Source organism: Sphaerodactylus townsendi, linkage group LG04 (assembly GCF_021028975.2).
Source record: "Sphaerodactylus townsendi isolate TG3544 linkage group LG04, MPM_Stown_v2.3, whole genome shotgun sequence".
NCBI lineage: Eukaryota > Metazoa > Chordata > Lepidosauria > Squamata > Sphaerodactylidae > Sphaerodactylus > Sphaerodactylus townsendi.
The window spans coordinates 151,306,779-151,328,006 of NC_059428.1; the positions used below are offsets into that span (position 1 = coordinate 151,306,779).

The window sequence follows — 21,228 nt, forward strand, 5'->3', positions numbered from 1 at the left end:
GCAGGGGGTTGGACTGGATGGCCCTTGGGGGTCTCTTCCAACTCTATGATTCTATGATTCTAATTTAAAAAATGCACCAGCTAATAGGAGTGGAGAAAGAAAAGAGCCAATGCTGGTGCCAGCTGCTGCCAAAGCAACATTATTTTAATCTGGACGGCCAATCAGATCTCTTTCAAAAGTTATGCCAGGAAAGACCTGGCTCCCAGGGTGTACAGCAGAGGTGGGATCCAGCAGGTTCTCACAGGTTCCCGAGAGTAGGTTACTAATTATTTGTGTGTGCCAAGCCGGGGTTACTAATTGGTGATTTTGCCATATGATTTTTGCCTTAGTTACGCCACTCCTCTCAGCAGTAGCGCGCAGAACTTGAAGCAGTCTAGCAGGAGGTGCACCAGCGTGTGTGGCAGCCTGCGCCTGCGTGCATTCGTTTCCCACCCAAGGACCGGCGCAGCGGCTGCATCCTTGCCACAGCCCTGCCCAGGAATGCCCCGCCCCCGGAATGCCCAGCCACACCCCCGTCGTGCCCCGCCCAGCCCCAATGGCGCTACGCCACAGTTTGAATCCCACCACCATGGAAACCTGTTACTAAAATTTTTGGATCCCACCACTCGTGTACAGGGCACCCCAGGGTGTACAGTGTTGGGGACCCCGGCCCTACAGACAAGGGCTGAGCTACTTACAGCCTCCTCGATTTGTCTCTTGTACGTCTTCAGTTTGTTCTGCAGCTTCTCCACCAGCTCTTGCATCCGCTGGTTGGTCTTGTGGTCCTCCTCCGTCTGGAAGACCAGCTCCTTCAGACGCCGTTCGTTTTTGTGCAGGACTTTCACCGTCTCCACGTGCCGCTTCTGCTCAGAGTCCAGCTCAGTCTCCAGCTCCTTAATCTGAAAGCAGAAAGGGAGGTTGAGGAGGACGGCTGCTGGGAAGCAAGGAGGGCAAGAGGTTGCTGGGGCAAGGGGGTGGTTGTTGGCGGTCAACGTGAATGAAAGAAAGACGGGAATGGTTGTTGAAGAAGAGGAAGAGTTTGGATTTATATTCCCCCTTTCTCTCCTGTAAGGAGGCTCAAAGGGGCTTACCATCTCCTTTCCCTTCCCCCCTGACAACAAACACCCTGTAAGGTAGGTGGGGCTGAGAGAGCTAAAAAGAACCATGACTAGCCCAATGTCACCCAGATGGCATGTGTTGGAGTTCTGATCCACCCCGTTGTCAAGAGCTCTGGCCCAACATGGACAAATGTTTTGGCCAAACACCCTAAGCAGATGGGTAAGCAAAGAAGAAGAAGAAGAGTTTGGATTTATACCCCACTTTTCTCTCCTGTAAGGAGACTCAAGGTGGCCTACAAGCTCCTTTCCCTTACTCTCCCCACAACAGATACCTTGTGAGGTAGGTGGGGCTGAGAGAGTTCTGAGAGAACTGTGACTATCCCAAGGTCACCCAGCAGGAACTTAGGAGTGCGGAAACACATCTGGTTCACCAGATAAGCCTCTGCCACTGTGACAGAGGAGTGGGGAATCAAACCCGGTTCTCCAGAATCCACCGGCTCTTAACTACTATGCCACGCTGGCTCCCAAGCCCAGCATGTATACTACAACAAGCTTATAGTTTGGCAACTGAGAGGCAGAACTGCTCAGTGGACAGAAGAGCCATTGGATGAGAACACATCCCTTCTACACAAATCTCTAATCCACCAACAACTGAAAGCAGAGGAAGTGACCAGCGTCTCCGCTGGAGAAAAGAATAAGGGGAGGGTGTTCTCACTTTGGTTTCTAGCTTCATGATGGTACGTTTCCCGCCTTTCAGGGCCAGCTGCTCGGCTTCCTCCATCTTGACTTGCAGGTCCTTAATGGTGACCTCGTAGTTCTTCTTGATTTTCTCCAGATGCATAGAATGGTCCTGTTCTTGGCGCAGTTCCTCTGCCATACGAGATGCCTGAAATTAAGGGGGGGAGAGGGAGTAAAGCTAGACTGTCAAGACCCAATTATTCACAAGGAGCATCAAAAGTTTGTTTCAGAGCATGAAGGCTTGGAGTATAATGACTAATGCTGCCATATTTTTTTTTGCGGGGAGGTCAGGAAAAGTACCAAGGCAGGCTTTGAGTTACCTAGCCACCATTTTGTTTTGTTTTTTCAACTCTGTCCCAACCTGGATGGCCTAGAGTAGCCCGATCTTGTCATATCTCAGAAGCTAAGCAGGGTCAGGTTGGATGGGACACTGCCAAAGAAATCCAGGGTCTTGATGTAGAGAACATCTGAACATCTCTTGCCTTCAAAACTCTATTGGGTTGGCTTAAGAACATTTTCCACCACTTCCGTTCCCAACCTCGATGGAAATGTGTGGGATTTGAGGAGGTGATTCCTTGGACTTTAGTTACTGGCAATGCAAAAAGATTCTGACCTATTTGTATCCTTTTGGACAAAAGGGATTTCCCGTAACAGCAACAATGGATTATCTTTAGATCTGAGTCTTGCAGCACCTTAAAGACCAGGACGTTTTTCAGGGAATACGTTTTCAAGAGTCAAAGATCCCTGCATCCAACACTATTATTATGACCAGCTCATTTTGAAACATATTGTTTGGAGCAGATATAGCTGGCTTCTGTTGAGTCAGATCCAGAGGCGTAGCTCCAAGGGACAGGGGGTTGCATGACGCACTGGGCGCACGCCCCTGTGGGGGAGTGGCGAGGACGGGGTGGGGTCGGAGGATGCACCAGTGCACCGGGCGCTTTCCCCGCTTGCTACACCTCTGGTCAGATCCTTGGTCTATTGAGGTCAGTATTGTCCACTCTTGACTGGCAGTGGCTTCCAGGGTCTCAAGTCAAGGTCCTTCATGTCATCTCCTACCTGACCATTTTAACTGGAGGTGCCAGGGACTGAACTTGGGACCTTCAGTAGGCAAAGCAGATGCCAAGCCAGAGCCCCTTCATGCCTGCCCAGAAAAAGCCCCCAACCCATTGCAATTCCCATGCTGAACCCAAGGACAGAACTCACGTCCATCACAGCTTTCTTCGCTCTCTCGTCCGCCGCTCGGTACTCGCTGATGATCTCTTCATGTTCGTTGGTGATGTGCTGGAGATCGGACTCCAGCTTGCGCTTGATCACCAGCAAGCTTTGGTTCTGCAGGAAGGAGCAGGATTTTTAGAAAGGAAAATGGCAGGGAGGAGAAGAACTTTGACAGAATGTCAGAATAAACATACAACAGGAACTCTCCTGCAGGAAATGGATACGGTGAGTGGGGATGGGTTTCATGGGAAGAAGGAGAAGGAGAATTTGTATTTATATCCCCCCACTCTCCTGTAAGGAGACTCAAAGGGGCCTATAATATCCTTTCCCTTTCCCCCCCACAACAAACACCCTGTGAGGTGGGTGGGGCTGAGAGAGCTCCGAAGAACTGTGACTAGCCCAAGGTCACCCAGCTGCCATGTGTTGGAGTGCACAAGATAATCTGGTTCCCCGGATAAGCCTCCACAGCTCAAGCGGCAGAGTGGGGAATCAAACCCGGTTCTCCAGATTAGAGTGCACCTGCTCTTAACCACTATACCACGCTGGCTCTCTAAATCATAATAATAATTCTGTTAGCAGTCAGCTTCAAATAGAAGGAACTTCTTATACTCTTCTCTATACCAACTTCCTATACTCTATACCAACTGGCCATGCTGGTAGGGGCTGATGGGAATTGTAGTCCATAAATATCTGCAGCACCGTAGGCTGGCCACCCCTACTCTAGGTCTACATCTTGGTTTCTTTCTGCTATCTAGCCTTGTGGCTGTGGACATGTATTCAAACAAAGAAACACAGTTAAGATACAACTTCTGATATACGTGCTGGCTAACATGTAAGCAATGGCAATTTACTGACCAATGGCTAATCAATAGACTAGGTCATAAAACAGTGACCTCAGCAACTGGTTTACATACAAACAGTTAACCCCTTAATAACTGAATTGTGACAGACACTTGTAAATAACAACATGGCCACTGAGTTCAACCTGTCACATTCGTACCAATATCCTCTAATCCAGCTCCCCAATTGGGAGAACTGCAACCTGGTCTCACCTGAACACTGAGTTCATTTTGCCTCTCAGTGACATCCACCAATTCCTGCTCAATAAGCTTGCGTGAGCGCTCGCTGCCCTCCAGGCCAGTGCGGACTTCCTCCAGCTCGGTCTGGAGGAGGCTGAGCCGACGTTCCTGGAGGTTATACTGCTCACGGAGCTCTTCGTGCTGGCGGGCATCCTCATCCATCTGCATCTGGAGGTCCTGCAGATACAAAGGGGGATGATGGTGCACAGCTGGGTCTGGACCAGCACAGATATGTGGAGCAGATGCTTGCCAGGCAACTGACTCCACCACCTATACAGCAGAGAGCAGGTTGAACTGTATATCCGTGGTCCCCTCATTGGACCACTATAAGCAGTTGCTTGGGTGGCCTGACCACAGAACCAGGCCTGGCCTGACCTTGGTACCCCCAAAACAGCCTTGACCACAGAACCAGCCCTGGCATGAACTCCCTCCCTCCATCTATCTGTCTATCTGTCTGTCCGCTCATCCATTTACCCATCCATCCATTTATCCATCCATTTATCCATCCATTCATCCATCCATCTGTTCGTCCATCTGTCATCTTCAATTTGTCTGTCCATCCATCTATCATCCGTCCATCCGTCCATCCGTCCATCCGTCCATCCGTCCATCCGTCCATCCGTCCATCCATCCATCCATCCATCCATCCATCCATCCATCCATCCATCCATCCATCCATCCATCCATCCATCCATCCATCCATCCATCCATCCATCCATCCATCCATCCATCCACTTACCTATGCACCTACCTGTTTGTTTGTTTATTTTAAGTTTTAACCTCCCCTTTCCTGACCAAGTTGGGTTCAGGGCAGGTTGCCACCCTGGAGACGGCCTTGACCCCAGAACCAGCCCTTGCTTGACTTTGCCACCCTCTTAAGTGAGCCCTGCTTATGGGAGGACAACAACCAGGGTTCTGTCCCTCCGCCTAACCGTAACCCTGGACAGCAAGAGTCTCTCTCAGGCGCTGAGGTTTCTTTCTGGCGTCTTTCATCCTTTCCCTGTGAATCCGCTCCCTACCTTGATCTGCTGCTGCAGTTTCTTCAGCGTCTTGACCAGCTCGCTGTTGTTCTTGTTGGCGTGGTCCAGTTGGATCTCCATTTCATTCAGGTCCGTCTCCATCTTCTTCTTCAGGCGGAGGGCCTCAGCCCGTCCTTTTGCTTCCATCTCCAGGCTGGACTGGAGGGACTCGATGGCACGCTGGTGGTTCTTCCTACAGTGGAAAGCCAAGGCAGTCACATTGTGATGGTTGCATTGCAAGATATGGAACCTTAGAACCGGGTGTTGTCTTGGCCAAGCAACACATTTGGCAACAGACACCAGAATGAGAGCCCTGGCTGTTGCCGAATAGCCGCAAAGCAGTCAAAAGAAGGTCCAACTTGCTGTCGAGAAACAGCAGGGGCAGTCCTCCACTAATCCTTCTGCCCATGTGCTTTCCATTTGCAACACCATTTCCCCAGCTGTTTTTCAGATATGTGTTTCCCTTGAATGACCTGGTTTGAAGCTAGCAGTTTACACACGCACACCCAAAGATAATTTCAGAGCTGTGTCCGTGTGCAACAGAACAGCACAATTCAAGTACAGTGGCACCTTAGAGACCAACAAGGTGTGGGGGGTATGAAGTTCCTGAGAAAGGAAGCTGTGACTCCTGAAAGTTTGCACCCCAAAAACTTTGTTGGTCTCCAACACACTACTGGACTCAAATCTAGCTGCACACAAAGATAGCTATTTTAAAAAGTTTCCCTGGTACATCTTGGCTTCCGGGATGGACAATGGCTTACCCAACCTTGACTCTCCCACTTCCCATGTTCCATACCTCGTAGCTTCAAATTCTTCTTCCTTCTCATGTATCCTCCTGTCGATGTCTGCTTTCACCTGTGCCAGCTCCAACTGGATGCGGATGAGTTTGCTCTCTTCCACCTGTTGGCCAACATAGGAACAGAGGCTTGGGTACCACGCTTTCGAAAGAGATGTTGATGCCTCTTGTTTGGGGATGCTTTCAGTGTGGGAGGGTGAGAACCCCGTGAACAGAGGGCTTGCAGCCTCCTTCCAGCCCGAGAGAAGAGATAACTATCCATTTGGATCAGGATTATAGCATGCAGGGGAAAGGGACTTAATAGGGAGGGGAGGCAGGTCCCCTCTCCCTACAGTCATGATCCAACTTGGACCCCATGTATGTCCAGGGATTATGTTCCAGGTAGGGACCTCGCAGAGTACATCTGGTGGACAGGCCCCCAGGTCAGTAGGAATGCAACCCCAGGAAAAAAAAAAGAAGAAGAAGAAGGAGGAGGAGGAGGAGGAGGAGGAGGAGGAGGAGGAGGAGTTTGGATTTATATTCCCCCTTTCCTGTAAGGAGACTCAAAGGGAAAGGGGGGAGGGAAAGGAGATTGTCAGCCCCTTTGAGTCTCCTTACAGGAGAGAAAGAGGGGATTTAAATCCAAACTCTTCTTCTTCAGCAGCAGCTCAGAAGGGCTGAATAAACCAGGGTGAATAAAACAGCAAACCATCACCTCCAAGGAAGACTCGGCTTCCTCCAGAGCCACCTGCAGCTCGTCCTTCTCGATCTCCAGTTTCTTTTTCATCTTCTGCAGCTCGTGCACGCTTCTCCCGCCCTCGCCCAGCTGGTCGATCAGATCTTTAATTTCCTCTGAAGAAAAAGTGACGCAAAACACACACGCACACAAAGATATTGAATCTGACGGTTAAATGCCAAACCTGGGAACCGGTGCTACGGCACTCCTGCCAACCTCTCTGGAGGGAGATTACGGGAGAAGGTTCTCTAGACACAGTCAATCGTGGCTTTCAAAGATGTTTCGCAAAAGGGCCTTGACCACTGTGGAAGGCCTTGGATGCTGTAGCAAGAGACACTGGAAAGAAGCACGGTTCCTGACTTCCCTAGCTCCTTGTGTTTCACCCTTCTTCTCCCAGATGGCTACCAGAAAATGTTCCGTATCTCACCCTGTGCCAGCCCCACAAAAGCCATCTCTACTTCATCTGTGCTTCGGTATGGGTGAACTCCACAGGAACACAGCAGGAGTACAGAACTTAAAGTAAAACTCTAAATAGACATATAGATGTGGATTTCATGGATCAGAAGGGAACACCTCTGCTTACATGGGGTGTAGAACTGAGCGTCCTGACAGTCTGATCTTACGTTTGGGAAAAAAACCCCCAAGTTTCTAGTCCTCATGGCCGGGAATCTATCAAGAAAAATGCACTGCCCCAATTCTTCTAGCAGGCAGTAGGGGGGGCTGTTGTGCTGGTATAGCTCTTTCTCCTTCACTCAATCCAAGTGTGCAAATGTGCAAAATCTTTACAACATACTCCAGAATTCAGGGTTATCTTGGCACATAACTTTCTCAGAGTGCAGAATCCCACCCCCCACCCCCACAAGTATACCTACCCTGGAGGGTCTTGTTCTCTTTCTTGACGGATTCCAAGTGCTCCAGGGCTTCCTCATAAGCCGTCTTGAGCTTGAAGTTCTCCGTCATGTACATGCGGCACTCCTTCTGCGAGTTATCCAGCTCCACCTGCACCTCCTCACACTTCTGCTGCCACTCTGCCAGCATCTTGTCGAAAGCCCGCTGCTTCTTGTCAAGGACTGCACAGGCAGCGTTGGCCTGGGGAAAGGGAACCAAGCGGTTGCATATTGCGGGCATCTGCCCTTCATGCAGCCAGTTCTTCATCGTTCACTTGCCTGTTGTACCCAGGGACAGCAGAGTTTCCTGCAGCCAGGCCCCAAATGGATGGTTAAAATACTAGCTTGCGAACTCTAGTTGGGAACGGACTTTTCACACTTCTCCTGTCAGTATTTATTGTATTGTGATGAAGTGTGTTTTCTAAACAATTATCACAACCACCGTTTGTAATCAGTGTCCGAAGCCTGAGAGGAACAACTCTGTTGGGATTTGATAGATTATGGTGATCAGTTGTTTGCTTTACCTCTCGTGAAAGTCCGGCTTGTAAGCTCTTTGGGGCAGAGACCTCTTGGTCCCTCTCTGTCTCTCTTTTAAGCTATATACAGCAACACTGACAGTATTGGAACTGTTAATCAGTTCATAAAGGCCTGGATGGCTCAGGCTAGGCTGATCTTGTCAGATCTTAGAAGCTAAGCTGGGTCATGCCACGTTCTGGTTCTAGACACAGTCAACAGTGGCTTTCAAAGAGGGAGAAAGCTTGTTTTCTGCTGCCTCAGAGACTAGGACACGGAGTAATGGATTCAAGGAGCAGGGAAAGAGATTTCGCCTAAACATTAGGAAGAACTTCCTGACAGTAAGGGCTGTTTGACAGTGGAGTCTCCTTCTTTGGAAGTTTTTAAAGAGAGGCTGGATGGCCATCTGTCAGGAGTGGTTTGATTGTGTGTTCGTGCATTTCAGGGGGTTGGATTGATGGCCCTTGGGGCCATCTCTATGATTCTATGAATGGGAGGCACGCAGTGTCAAAGTACCTCCGTGCATCCCTTGCCTTGGAAACCCTACAGGGTTGCCATACGTTGGCTGCAACATGATAACATTTTATACACACACCCAACGGCAATAACTTCAGATTGGGAGGGCATCCAGATCGCTAGATCCTTGGTGGGCAGAGGTACTTTGAACTGTCATTCCGATTAGCCAATAGCAGGTTTCATAACCAGTTGAGTGACACCACGGTTGCCCACCCCCTCACCTTCTCCAGGTCCAATGTGAGGTCTTCCACTTCAATCTGAAGCCTCTGTTTGTTTTTCTCCATGCTGGCAGCTCGGGCTTGCGCTGCTTCAGCTGTCTCCTCTGCCTCCTGGAGACGGGAGGCCAACTTCCTCCTGTTAGAAGAAGGCAGGACAATACCATCAGCCTATGGAGTCTATGGCATCTTCTCACACCTCCACTCACAGGCCCTCACACTTCTTCTCCATCTTGCAGCCACGAGGGCAGGACACAAGTGCAACATCTCTCGCCATCCTGGCTGAGCAATTTTGTTCCTGGCACACAGAGATTGAATGAATTCACTGTAGCCTTTGCTAAATTACCGCTTCAGAGTCTAAGAGGCTGAGGGGCTCAGATTTGAAATATAACAACATTGTGGTGGTCTGTTGGCCTCACCTGGTCAACAGAGACCTCCCATGTGGACTGGGAACCCCCCTCGACCGAACCCCCCCCCCCTTGAAACCTGCTCACTTGGTCTCCTCCAGCTCCTCCGTCCTCTGAATGGCGTCCGTTTCGTATTTGGTCCTCCAGGTGGTGACTTCTGTGTTGAGCTTGGACACCAGGCGCTGCAGCTCAGCTTTGCCCTCCTGCTCTTCTTCCAGTTGCTCTTTCATCAGGTCCAGGTCGTGCTTGGTGTTGGCCAGGCTCACCACCGCAGCGCTTCGGGACTAGAGAGACCCATTGGTTTCCTACTTATCTACGAACCTCAAAACTCCCCTCGTGGCTCTATGTCGCCCTCTGCAGGCTGCTCTTGGTGGCAAATGTTCATAGCAGCAACATTTGGTTTCTTACGTTCATAGGGCCCAAGTTCAAATTACGCTGTTGGCTAAATTTACTCATAGGCGTGCTTTGTCTATTTTGCATATTCGAAATGGCTCATTTCATGGTGGATTTCCAAGAGTGTTTACCTTTTTGGCTGGTAAACAGAGCCAGTTCTATGGACTACATCGGTATGTGATGCACTATTGCCTATGGTTAATAAAAATTCAGATACTTCCTTTATTTATAGAGGGTGAACACCTTCCTCTATTTCTGCAAGTCTACTTAGTTTCAAGCCAGATCCCCAGTTTGTCAGGCCTGGCTCCCGCGCAGCCTGGCATCAACCAGTTGGTGCCAAGGTCACACCTGCACTTACTGTTATCTGTATGTTAACAGGCCATCCTGTTTCAATCGCTGTGCTTGTAACTAGTGAAGTATGCCTCCCTCCTTCCTCCCCCTCCCTGGGGCCAGATTGAGACTGTTGCTGTCCTTGAATCCCAGAACACACAACAATACCGGTCTAAATGCTGTTCTTCTCTTATACAATCTATTGTGGGAACAGAGGGGAGGGGGGAGTCTGTGAAAGTGGGAAACTTGGAGATATATGCAGGCTGCAAAAGTTCCTGACACAGCTAAGGTCCTGACACAGTTCAATAAAGCTCTTGAACCTTTCCTGTGTCTCAATTATCGACTGGAGTAACAGAGACTAACGTAGCTTGAACAAGCTGGCACTTAAGTCAAAGGGTTTGGCAGCAACATTTTAGGGGACTTAAAAAAAACCCTAGGTGAGGAAACCACAGAATCAAGAGATTCTTGTTGTCTATTCTCTCGTACCCCTAAATGCCGCCATTCCCCCCTCACCTTTGACTCTTCGTCCAGCTGCCGCTTGAAGTCATCCACCTGGGAGGTGAGAGACGTCTTGACCCGGATGATCTGGGTCAGCCGAGTCTGACTTTCTTCGTTCTCCCGGCTCAGATCGCTGTTCTCAGCTATGGTATGTGAGAGGAGACGTGGGGTTTGAGGAAATCAGGACTACTGTGAGGACGTGATCGCTTATTTCCTTGTGAGGAAAACGGAAGCCTCTGGGTCAGGGGTCGTCAAACTATGGCCCTCCAGATGTTCATGAACTACAATTCCCATCAGCCCCTGCCAGCATGGCCAAGTGGTAGGGCTCATGGGAATTGTAGTCTATGAACATCTGGAGGGCCATAGTTTGAGGACCCTTGCTCTGGGTTATTACGGTTGGGACACTGAGGAGGAAAGGGCGGGGGACCCAAAGGACCCACCTGACCAAAAGGAAAACCTGCTGCTGGTTTTCAAAGGGTCCCAGGAAACCCACGAACATGTGAAGCTCCCTCATTCTGAGTTAGACAGTCTATCAAGGTCAGACTTATCTTCTCTGGCTGACAGGGACTCTCCTGAGCCTCAAGTTGAGGTTTTATTTATTCTCCTGGGTCTCAAGCTGAGGTCTTTTACATCACCTGTTACCTGGCCCTTTCAAGTGAGATGCTGAGGATTGAACTGGGGACATTCTGCATGCCCTGCCATAGAGCCAAGGGCCCTCCACAATGGTATTCCATTAAATATACCAAGATGCCTTATGCAGAATCAGACTACTGGTCTCACTGTATCATCTCCTCTGATGGTTAGCAGCTCCCCACCAAAGGTCTTTCACATAACCTCCCACCTGATTTGTTTTGTGTGGAGATGCTGAGGACCAAAACTTCTGCGCCTAGAGCAAATGCTCTATTGGTGAGCTACGGCCACTTCCATAACAAGCCCTGTAGTTGCTGATAAGTGTGTTAGGGTCCCTAAAGTGAGGATATCAAGGGCCAGATATAATTACTATCTGCCATTACAAAGGGTCGCTATTTAACTATCCGTCTCCAGGATCGGGTTTGTCCACATTGTAAGAATCAAGTGGAGACTCTTGCCCATATTATACTTGACTGCCCGAGATATGTGGGGATCAGAAATTTCTCTCCTTGTCTGGTCTTAGATAAATCTGGTAAGTGACTCTGACAGTTCTGCCGTGGGGTTCCTATTAAATAACTCAGATGATATGCTCTTGGGAAAAAATAGCAAAAATTATCTTACAAGTGATGGGACTCTGTAAGTAATGTCTAATAGATGCAGTTCTTCTGTCTTTGTCTCGGTTATAAGATCACAAATTTCTTTTGGTAATGTATCAGATTTTATTTTGTATGCCTAAGAAAGGTTGTTGTTGTTGTTAAGTGAGGATATCAGTAATGGCACAGAAAAACCATGCATTTCTTCCTACATTGCACAGGGAAGATGGAGCGTTTTAGTTATGCCTGAGGCTCAACAGGCCCAGGGATTGCTTCTTAAGAACTGAATGGACACTTCCGAAGATGCCCCAAAATTCTTTGCGATGCACACAGAGGCACAGGTCCTTTGGTACCAAGAGAGTGAAGGGCCTCCTACCTTGCAGCCGGGTCCGAATGGCATTGATTTCAGCTTGGTTCTTCTCCATCTCAGCGAGCCTGGCGTTGGCTTCAGATAGATTGTCTTCCAGTTTACGGACGTGGGCCTCGGCGTTCATCTGGGGAAACAATGCAGAGCAGATGTTCTTGGACAACGCCCTATCTTATCTTTTGCTGCAGGGCTGATGGGCTCACCAAAATACAGAGTGGGGAGCAAACCTCTAGGAAGAGGGACAGACTAGCATGGAAGCTGATCACTAGACCAGCCCCAAGACCCCTTTTCATCCAGTTGACTGAGAACAGGGGTCCCAGGACGTTGTCTGCCAACACTTTACCTGGTGCCCACTAAAGTTTTCAAAAAATGGGTAGAATCAGTTGGGATTCTTGCCCAGCAAAACTTCTGAAAAGCCCTTGAAGATCTGATAGGCTGTCTAGATTAAAATAAATTTTGCTTTGGTAGCAGCTGCCACCAGAATTTGGTCCCAATCATTTTTCACTCCTGTTTCCCAGTGCATTTTTAAAATTACCTCTTTCCTTCCATGCACTTGGACTAACTCAGGGTGTGTGTGTGTTTGTGCGCGCGCACATGTGTGTGTGTGTGTGTGTGAGACAGCCATTTTGTGTTTGTGCTCACCACCCTGTGCCAGCATTCCCATGGGCCCGAAAAGGTTGGGACCCCCTGACTTAGAAGAACTCATTTTCCCTTCCTCTCGTTTCACCTTGGATTTCTGGACAGTCTCCATGCTGGCGCTGAGGTCTTCGATCTCCGCCTTCATGACCTGCTTGTCTTTCTCCAGCTTGGACTTCACCCTCTGCAGGCTCTCGAGGTGCTCTGTCATTTCCGCCATGGCGTCCGTGTGCTTCTTGCGCAGGGTGGAAGCGGTGGCCTCGCTCTGCAAGGCAGCCTCTTCCAACTCACGGCGCAGCTTCAGCAGTTCGGCTTCCCGCTTGCGGTTCTGGTCGATCTGGGGATGGGAAAGAGGGAGCATGAATTTCTAACAAAGACCCAAAACCTACTGCTACATTTTCTGATATCCACTTCATACTGATATCCAGCGTGGTGTAGTGGTTAAGAGCAGGTGTACTCTAATCTGGACAACCGGGTTTGATTCCCCACTCTGCCATTTGAGCTGTGGGGGGCTTATCTGGTGAACCAGATCGGCTTGTGCACTCCAACACAGGCCAGCTAGGTGACCTTGGGCTAGTCATAGTTCTTCAGAGCTCTCTCAGCCCCACCCATCTCACAGGGTATTTGTTGTGAGGGGGGAAAGGGAAAGGAGTTTGTAAGCCTCTTTGAGTCTTCGTACAGGAGAGAAAGGGGGGACATAAATCCAAACTCTTCTTCTCCTTCTCTAAATTTACTGACATTCCGTCTTTGCTTTAGTTTCTTTCCAAAACAAAAGTCATGAAATTTTGGTTTGGGAGGGATTTTGCTTTGGACCAATGCAGTACAATAACTTGCAGCCACTTTATACTTGGAGGATAGTTTTTCAGCATGTCAGAGGTGATGTGAAAGGAGTATGAATGCTCGTGGCATAAATCATATCCCACTTTGGCCTCTGAATGAGGTGTGCACGCATTCGGAAGTGAAGTCACTTTCAAACCAGTTTTCATTTCTCTTTTTAAAAAGGATTCTCTGTCTCTAGCCCTACAGGTTTCCTGCTTGGTGCAGAGCAACTAATGATGCAAATTCCAGTTCTCCCATTTCCACACACACTCCAGGGCCCCCCATCTGTGTTCGATCTCTCTCTTCCTCTGACAACTGTTCACCTGTGCAGTCGTAGCCCCTCCAGCCTCTTCCAGACGGTCGCTGAGTTCCTCCAGTTCCCGGGACAGATCGCTGCGTTGTTTCTCAATCTGTAGGAAGCCAGGAAAAGCAAAATATTAGTGCTGCTTTGTCCTGGCTCAGATTCCCTGATGGCATCCTCTTAAACATGTCAAAAATGCAGATGGTGAGAAAGTCATGGTGGATAACGTCGCAGCAGAGATGTCACCCCACACCTCGGGGACTGAACCTTGCAAAGGCTGCAAGGTATTTGTGAGTGGTACCATACTGTCCTTGTGCTGGAAGTGGCTGATGGGAGAATCCATCCATTTGGAATACTGAGGTCACTTCCGCACATACAGAATAGTGAACTTTCTATCCACTTCCACAATTGTTTGCAAGTGGATTTGGCTATTCCGCACAGCAAAATCCAGCTGCAAAGTGTATTGAAAGTGGTTGAAAGAATGTTATTTTGCATGAGTATATGGTTTGGCGGAACAGGGCTTCTACGCCAGCAGTCTAACCCAGGGGCCTTCACATGAGTAGCTGCGATCTGTTGGATGTAGAACTGCTTTTGGGGAAAACTAGCCACTAAGACCCAGGCGCAGATAGCAAGGGCACTATGTATCCCGCCTGACTTTGCACGCATGCTGAAGGGAGCCGAGGAAGAGCCATTTGAGGTTATTCAGTGGTGGAGAAGATTCCTTTTCCACACAGGCACTATTTGGAGCCTCTGGTTCCCTCTCTTCCTGTCACATGGCTCTGATGTCACATGCCTGCAGTTCAGGGAGACCTGGCGGCTATTTATTTATTTACAACATTTCTATGCTGCTTTCCCACCCATGCAGGGTCCCCAAGGGGGCAAAGAGTGAAAGGCAGTTTCCAAGTCTGGAAAGGCTGAAGACCACCATTCAAGGCCAGCGACCTTCTTTTAATAATGGCAGTCTCTCGTCAGAGGCATCATAACATTATCCATCCTTATAGCCAGTTGCTGATGGGTAGCTTAAAAGAAACAAAAAACCCCAGTCCATCCCTGGCTACCATTTACACTTCTCCAGACCTGGGGGAATCCTGTTAACTATGACTGGAGAAGCTGTTTTACCTTTGCCCGTATTGAACGTTCGGCTTCAAGTTCTTCCTCCAGCTCTTCAATCCGGGCCTGCCAGAAATACAGAAGATGGTGAGATCTGAAGCACTGTTGGATAACATTTCGGTTTGGGGCAGCTGGCAGCCAGTTAACAAGTGAGGGGATGGATCCCACTCGACCACAGCTAGCAGTTAAGGAGGGAAAGACAGAACCCACGAGCAGCAGGCTGACCTTACGCTGCCCACACGAGAGGATTGTGGGGAAACAGTCAATTCAAGCAAGTGCAGTCAAACACTGAGCATTTCCCTCAGTCCCTTTCTTTTCCCACCTACCTGATGCTCCTTCAGTTTCCTATGCAGTGTGGAGTTCAGAGACTGCTCATCCTCCATTTTGGAGTTGATGGAATTGATTTCCATGTCTCTCCTGCAAGGAAAGATATAAAAAGTTTATTCAGGGGAGGCTGCTGTACACGCCATAAACTAAACGCTAAAGAACACTGCCACAGGAGAATCGGAATAGAGCCAAAAGATTTTGCTGCAAGTCACATCTGACTGACGGCGATCCCTGGTGAGGTGTTCAAGGTGAGAAACATTCAGAGATGGTTTGCAATTCATAAGAACATAGGAACAAGCCTGCTGGATCAGACCAGAGTCCATCTAGTCCAGCACTCTGCTACTTGCATTCGCTTGCTTTCATGTCATGCCCTTAGTATTCCTTGGAGGTTTCTCATGCTAACACTGGCCAGAGACTCCCCGGTTTAGCTTCTGAGATCTGACGAGATCAGGCTTGCCTGGGCTATCTAGGTCAGGGTTCAAACTTGACCATAAGTCCAAAGAAAACCCATACTGGATCAAGAAGGTTCTTTTGGAGAAGAGGCTGATGTTTGAAATTCATCCTACTAATGCCTACATCCAGACATCACACTGATATAGTCACAATTCGTCCAGCAGGTGAGCGCCAGTGTGGTGTAGTGGTTGAGAGCTAATCTGGAGAACCAGGTTGGGTTCCCCACTCCTCTCCATGAAATCTGCTGGGTGACTTTGGGCCAGTCACAGCTGGCTCAGAACCAAGCTCACGCAGAAGCAGGCGATGCCAAACCACCCTTGAAGGTCTCTTACCTTAAAAACCCTGCAGAATTGCCACAGGTGAGGTGTGACTTGACAACAGTTTCCGCCACCGTATGGTACTATGAAATCAAACCTTGGCACTGGTAATTTTCAGCCAGTTTTACTGCTGGTCAGCCCACATCTGAGCTTTCTCCCAACTGCCTTTCCTGCGTGTTTAGATGCACGCTTACTTTTTCACCACTTCTTCCAAGTCCAGCTTTGCCCTTTCCATTTCATTGAGGTTCTCGATGGTCATTTTCAGGTCACCCTCTGCCTTGCGTCGGGCTTTCTCCACCTCGGCCCGGATCTTCTTCTCTTGCTCCCAGTTGTCCTCCAGCTATTTGGAAGGACAAAGAGAACCAAAATCATCAGTCCCCGCCCTCAAAAAAATACAGTGAAGTGGGAGATGAGCCAGAGGACATAGTGTGTAAAGCAAAGGAGGTACACAGAGTTACAGTCTTTGCCTATGTTGTAACCAGAGGTGGGATTCAGCCGGTTCGCACCACTTTGGCAGAACTGGTTGTTAAAATGGGGCTTGTAAACAAACAGTTGTTAAACTATTTGAATCCCACCACCGGAACCGGTTATTAAATTATTTGAATCCCACCACTGGTTGTAACCAACAACAGTCTAATTGATGTCACAGCTGAGCTTGCGCACGGATGCCTGTACAAGCGTGCATGAGTGCTCATGTGCCGGACGAATCCTTTCATTTTATGGGTTAGCTCTCTAATTATTGTGAATAACTCAGCTGCAGCCAGACCAGGGGAGAAAAGAGGAGCCAGAAGGGAAAGAGGAAAAGGAATTGGGGAAAGTAGAGCCAGAATTGGGATGAGAAGACAGCTAGAATTGCAGAAAGGAAAAGGCATCCACATAAGAACTAGCCTGATGGATGAGACCAGAGTCCATCTAGTCCAGCACTCTGCTACTCGCAGTGGCCCACCAGGTGTCTCTGGGAGCTCACATGCAAGATGTGAAAGCAATGGCCTTCTGCTACTGCTGCTGCTCCTGAGCACCTGGTCTGCTAAGGCATTTGCAATCTCAGATCAAGGAGGATCAAGATTGGTAGCCATAGATCGACTTCTCCATAAATCTGTCCAAGCCCCTTTTAAAGCTATCCAGGTTAGTGGCCATCACCACCTCCTGTGGCAGCATATTCCAAACACCAATCCTTCAATGAGCAACGCTGACCTCGTGAATCTGAGTACTCAGTTTGCTGTTCGTTTTGGTGAGATGGTTCACTTTGTCTTCCTCAGCTTGAAGGTCGTCAAGAGTTTTCTGAAAAGAGAGGCGAGTGTAAGAAGGAAAACTCACAAGCCGAAAAAGCTCATTCATCTCCCCTGCCTCCTGCAAGCCGGGAGGAAAATATGTGCCGGCCGACGTGAAGCACGACTTCCTCTCAGAAATCTTCCCTGGGGTTAAACCAGCTTATAAATGATAGAACGTCCTCCTTGAAATCTGGTTTAATAGAGGGCTCTACAATATTAATAGGCCCCGCTATGGATTGCTGAACAGGACTTGGGAAGCTTTTGTCGAAACAAGGACAGGATGGTCACACAAAGCAGCCTTTTATCGCGTCAAACCAGTGGCCCATCTATCTGGTATAGTCCTCTCTGACTGGCAGTAACTCTTCCTGGGTCAAAGGCCCGAGACCCAAGATCTGCGGATTGGAATTTTGGCATCTGAGCTACAGATATTCCCTGCGATCCAATACGATTATGATGCAGAAGTGTCCTGTTAAGGGAAGATGGCTTGGGAAGTAAGGCTAATGCTCCTTTATCCAAAGCCGTGGCTAATGAAGAAATCACTATGGCAGGAATATTGCCTATCACGGCTTCTGGAGCCAGAGACTAACCCCACAAAAAAACGGAGCTACTAGAGTGTTGTGGGTTTTCCGGGTTGTATGGCCGTGTTCCAGTAGCATTTTCTCCTGACGTTTCGCCTGCATCTGTGGCTGGCACCTTCAGAGGATCCTCTGAAGATGCCAGCCACAGATACAGGTGAAACGTCAGGAGAAAATGCTACTTGAACACGGCCATACAACCCGGAAAACCCACAACACTTGGCAAGAAGCTGATGGGCTTTTTCAAGAGCTCGCTTTGACCCCTTCTCATCAGCTAATCTGATGGGATGATTTCAAACATTCCATGGCCCAGGAGAACCTGTGTGTGTGGCTCAGGGGAAGGGGACTCGATGTCACATATCTTATTGCACTGTAAGTTACTTAAAGGCGAAAGGGAGCTTTTAATCCAACCATTGTTAACTCGTCATGTACACTCAATTATAGATAATCCAGACACTCTGTAAGAATGCTAGTAGAAGATCGTGTTCCCTCTACATCACAGAAGGTAGCCAAATTTCGTATACCGGTATACAACAAGCATAGATCGCTATTAAGACAGAGAGCTGCATTGTGTGATGACGGTTGTAATAATACCTGAAGTCAATATTATTAATGAATAGGTTTTATATTGGATTTTAAACTTTGAATTTTCGTACAAATGGAATGCTATGTATTCATATGTATTCTGACTTTAAAGTATTGGCTGGCCTAAAGGCCGTAATAATAAACTACTACTACTAACCCACAACACTCTAGTGATTTCGACCATGAAAGCCTTTGACCATACAATGGAACTGCTGTTTCTTACCCTGAACTCACACACGTAAAGATGCTTGGTCAATCCAGGTCAGAATGGCCTACTCCCATGGTGGCGAACCTTTGGCACTCCAGATGTTATGGACTACAATTCCCATCAGCCCCTGCCAGCATGGCCAATTGGCCATGCTGGCAGGGGCTGATGGGAATTGTAGTCCATAACATCTGGAGTGCCAAAGGTTCGCCACCACTGGCCTACTCTGATTGGCGGCTGCTTCCAGGGTCACAGGTCAGGAATGAACCTGGGACCTCCTGCACGCCAAGCGGGAGCTCTACCACTGAGCCACAGCCCCACCCTACCTGATGAAGCTCCTCCAGAGCCCGCTTCTCCTTCTGGAGTTTGGCCAGGCTGTCATCCCGGGCCGAGAGGTCGCTGGTCAGGGTCCGCACTCTGTGATCCAGAGCCTAGAAAAGCGGAAGAGGGATTCGGGCAGTCAGTCCTGGACAAGTTAACCCAAGTTGTTTTCTCCTAGTATCAAACACTGAGATCAGGTTCTGCAAACCAATTCACACAAAACAAATGGTGTGCTGCAAATTGGTTGCTGCAAGGACTTCGCATCAGACACACGGGGAGGGGAGTTCCGTGCCGCTCAGTGGTGGGATTCAGCCGGTTTGCACCACTTCGGCAGAACCGGTTGTTAAAATGGTGCTTGTAAACAACCAGTTGTTAAATTATTTGAATCCCACCACTGGAACCGGTTGTAGAATTATTTGAATCCCACCACTGGTGCCGCCCATTGGCACAGGGGCCCAGTTCTGATTGTGACTATGACACATGGGGAGAGGCAGCTTTAGAAGAGTTGAAGAAGAAGAGTTGGGTTTACATCCTCCCTTTCTCTCCTTTATGGAGGCTCAAAGGGGCTTACAATCTCCCTTCCCTCCCCCCCCCCAACAAACACCCTGTAAGGTAGGTGGGGCTGAGAGAGCTTTGAAGAACTGTGACTAGCCTAAGGTCACCCAGCTGGCATGTGCTGGAGTACACAATCTAATCTGGTTCACCAGATAAGCCTCCACAGCTCAAGTGGCAGAGCAGGGAATCAAACCCGGTTCTCCAGATCAGAGCGCACCCGCTCTTAACCACTACACCACGCTGGCTCTTCAGCCTCCCAATGTCCAGAAACATACACACCATTGTTTATGTCCTGAAAAGGCATGGAGGAGCTGCAAGTTGCCGTGATAGGAAGCGTGCGTGTCTGAACAGCTGGCCTGAACAGCAGAGTGTACCTGTTTCTCCTTCTCCGTCTTGGCCAGGGTGGTCTCCAGGCCCTCCAGGTCCCGCTTGAGATCGCTCAGCTCCCCTTCCAGCTTGCGCTTGTTGGCGCTCAGGGTCGAGGCAGAGCTCTCTTCCTCCTCCAACCGTTCCTTCATGTCTGAGATCTGGCTCTCCAAATCGAGCTTGGACTTCATCATCTGGGTCATGCGCTCCTCCGCGTCCATAAGGTTCTCTTGTTCCTGAAAGGGGAAGGATGGCAAAGATGCAGAGGTTGGCACCCCCTTCCCAGATGTTAGGCCTCCGAGCAAGACAGGCATCATTTTAAGAATGGTGGAAATTATATTCCCCCCGCCGTTTTCCATTTCTGTGGGTTGCCTGTCTCTGCTACCTGAAAATAACATCCACATCTGTTCCCCTGTCTTAGGAAAATTCCCCAAATCTCACCTTCTTCTTCTTCTTCTAATCTTAGCAGATAAGTATTGTGAGAACACAGAGAAGGCCGCAAAATGTTGCACAGCCGCAAAATCCACTTGTGCTTCAATAGGGAGGTAATATTATTTTAATGTTCTAAATTATGCAAATCCTATTTGGGATTTTAGCCTCTGTAAGCCATGGGACCAGCAATGATTGCATACTAGAATTATTATTAATTCTTCGTGTTTTTAATTATGCTGGTTATGGACCATGGTAATAAATACTGATGGAAGAATTTGGATTTATACCCTGCTTTTCTCTACCTTAAGGAGTCTCAAAGCGGCTACAAATCCTTTCCTCTCCTCATAACAGAAACCTTATGGGGCTGAGAGAGTTCTTGAGAGAACTGTGACTAGCCCAAGGTCACCCAGCAGGCTTCATGTGTAGGAGTGGGAAAACAAATCCAGTTCACCAGATAAGAGTCCACTGCTCAGGCGGAGGAGTGTGAAGAATCAAACCTGGTTCTCCAGATTAGAGTCCACCTCGTCTTAACCATTAAACCGCTCTCTGACACACATTCATATTATAATTCACGGGAATTAATGTGTGGTGGACTACCAGGCAGGACTGTTTCCTGGCCCACAAAGAACTCAAAATGCCATGTGGAGAAATGCCAGGCATAACAAGTGATGGAGCTCTAGAATGCAGCTTGCCGACTCACCGCCTGCAACTGAATGGTCAAGTCATTCTTCTCTTGGCTAAGGGTGGCGTTCTTCTCCTCCAGCTCCTTGACGCGGTCCACCAGTTCCTGCGTCTTTGACATCGCGCTCCTCAACTCTTCCTCCTTTGCCTTCATCTCCTCCTCTTGACGGGCCACGTTCAACAGAGGCTTCACCTGCAGTTGGGAAAACCAGGTATCAAGGTGACAACAATCCTTTTTGCTTAACCCTTTTATAGAATTAATGACATTTGTTATGGAGTATATTCTTTATTTACACTCCCACTCTTCTCTTCATCTTTTCTCT

General features: G+C 48.8%; 1 protein-coding gene across 1 annotated transcript in view; it reads right to left on the reverse strand.

The window, feature by feature from the left end:
* Positions 1-21,228, reverse strand: part of LOC125430513 (myosin-16) — a 47,974-nt gene that overhangs the window by 3,515 nt on the left and 23,231 nt on the right. Inside the window, exons 22-42 of the mRNA XM_048492473.1 lie at positions 20,925-21,098; positions 19,801-20,028; positions 18,877-18,981; positions 17,109-17,195; positions 16,109-16,254; positions 15,144-15,234; positions 14,827-14,883; positions 13,730-13,816; positions 12,679-12,924; positions 11,961-12,078; positions 10,377-10,504; positions 9,228-9,424; positions 8,740-8,872; positions 7,475-7,691; positions 6,582-6,718; positions 5,888-5,991; positions 5,092-5,284; positions 4,046-4,249; positions 2,982-3,107; positions 1,753-1,923; positions 678-878 (exon numbers count right to left, since the gene is read on the reverse strand). Coding sequence (XP_048348430.1) covers positions 678-878; positions 1,753-1,923; positions 2,982-3,107; positions 4,046-4,249; positions 5,092-5,284; positions 5,888-5,991; positions 6,582-6,718; positions 7,475-7,691; positions 8,740-8,872; positions 9,228-9,424; positions 10,377-10,504; positions 11,961-12,078; positions 12,679-12,924; positions 13,730-13,816; positions 14,827-14,883; positions 15,144-15,234; positions 16,109-16,254; positions 17,109-17,195; positions 18,877-18,981; positions 19,801-20,028; positions 20,925-21,098 — 3,150 coding nt within the window. The remainder of the gene's footprint in view (positions 1-677; positions 879-1,752; positions 1,924-2,981; positions 3,108-4,045; positions 4,250-5,091; positions 5,285-5,887; positions 5,992-6,581; positions 6,719-7,474; positions 7,692-8,739; positions 8,873-9,227; positions 9,425-10,376; positions 10,505-11,960; positions 12,079-12,678; positions 12,925-13,729; positions 13,817-14,826; positions 14,884-15,143; positions 15,235-16,108; positions 16,255-17,108; positions 17,196-18,876; positions 18,982-19,800; positions 20,029-20,924; positions 21,099-21,228) is intronic.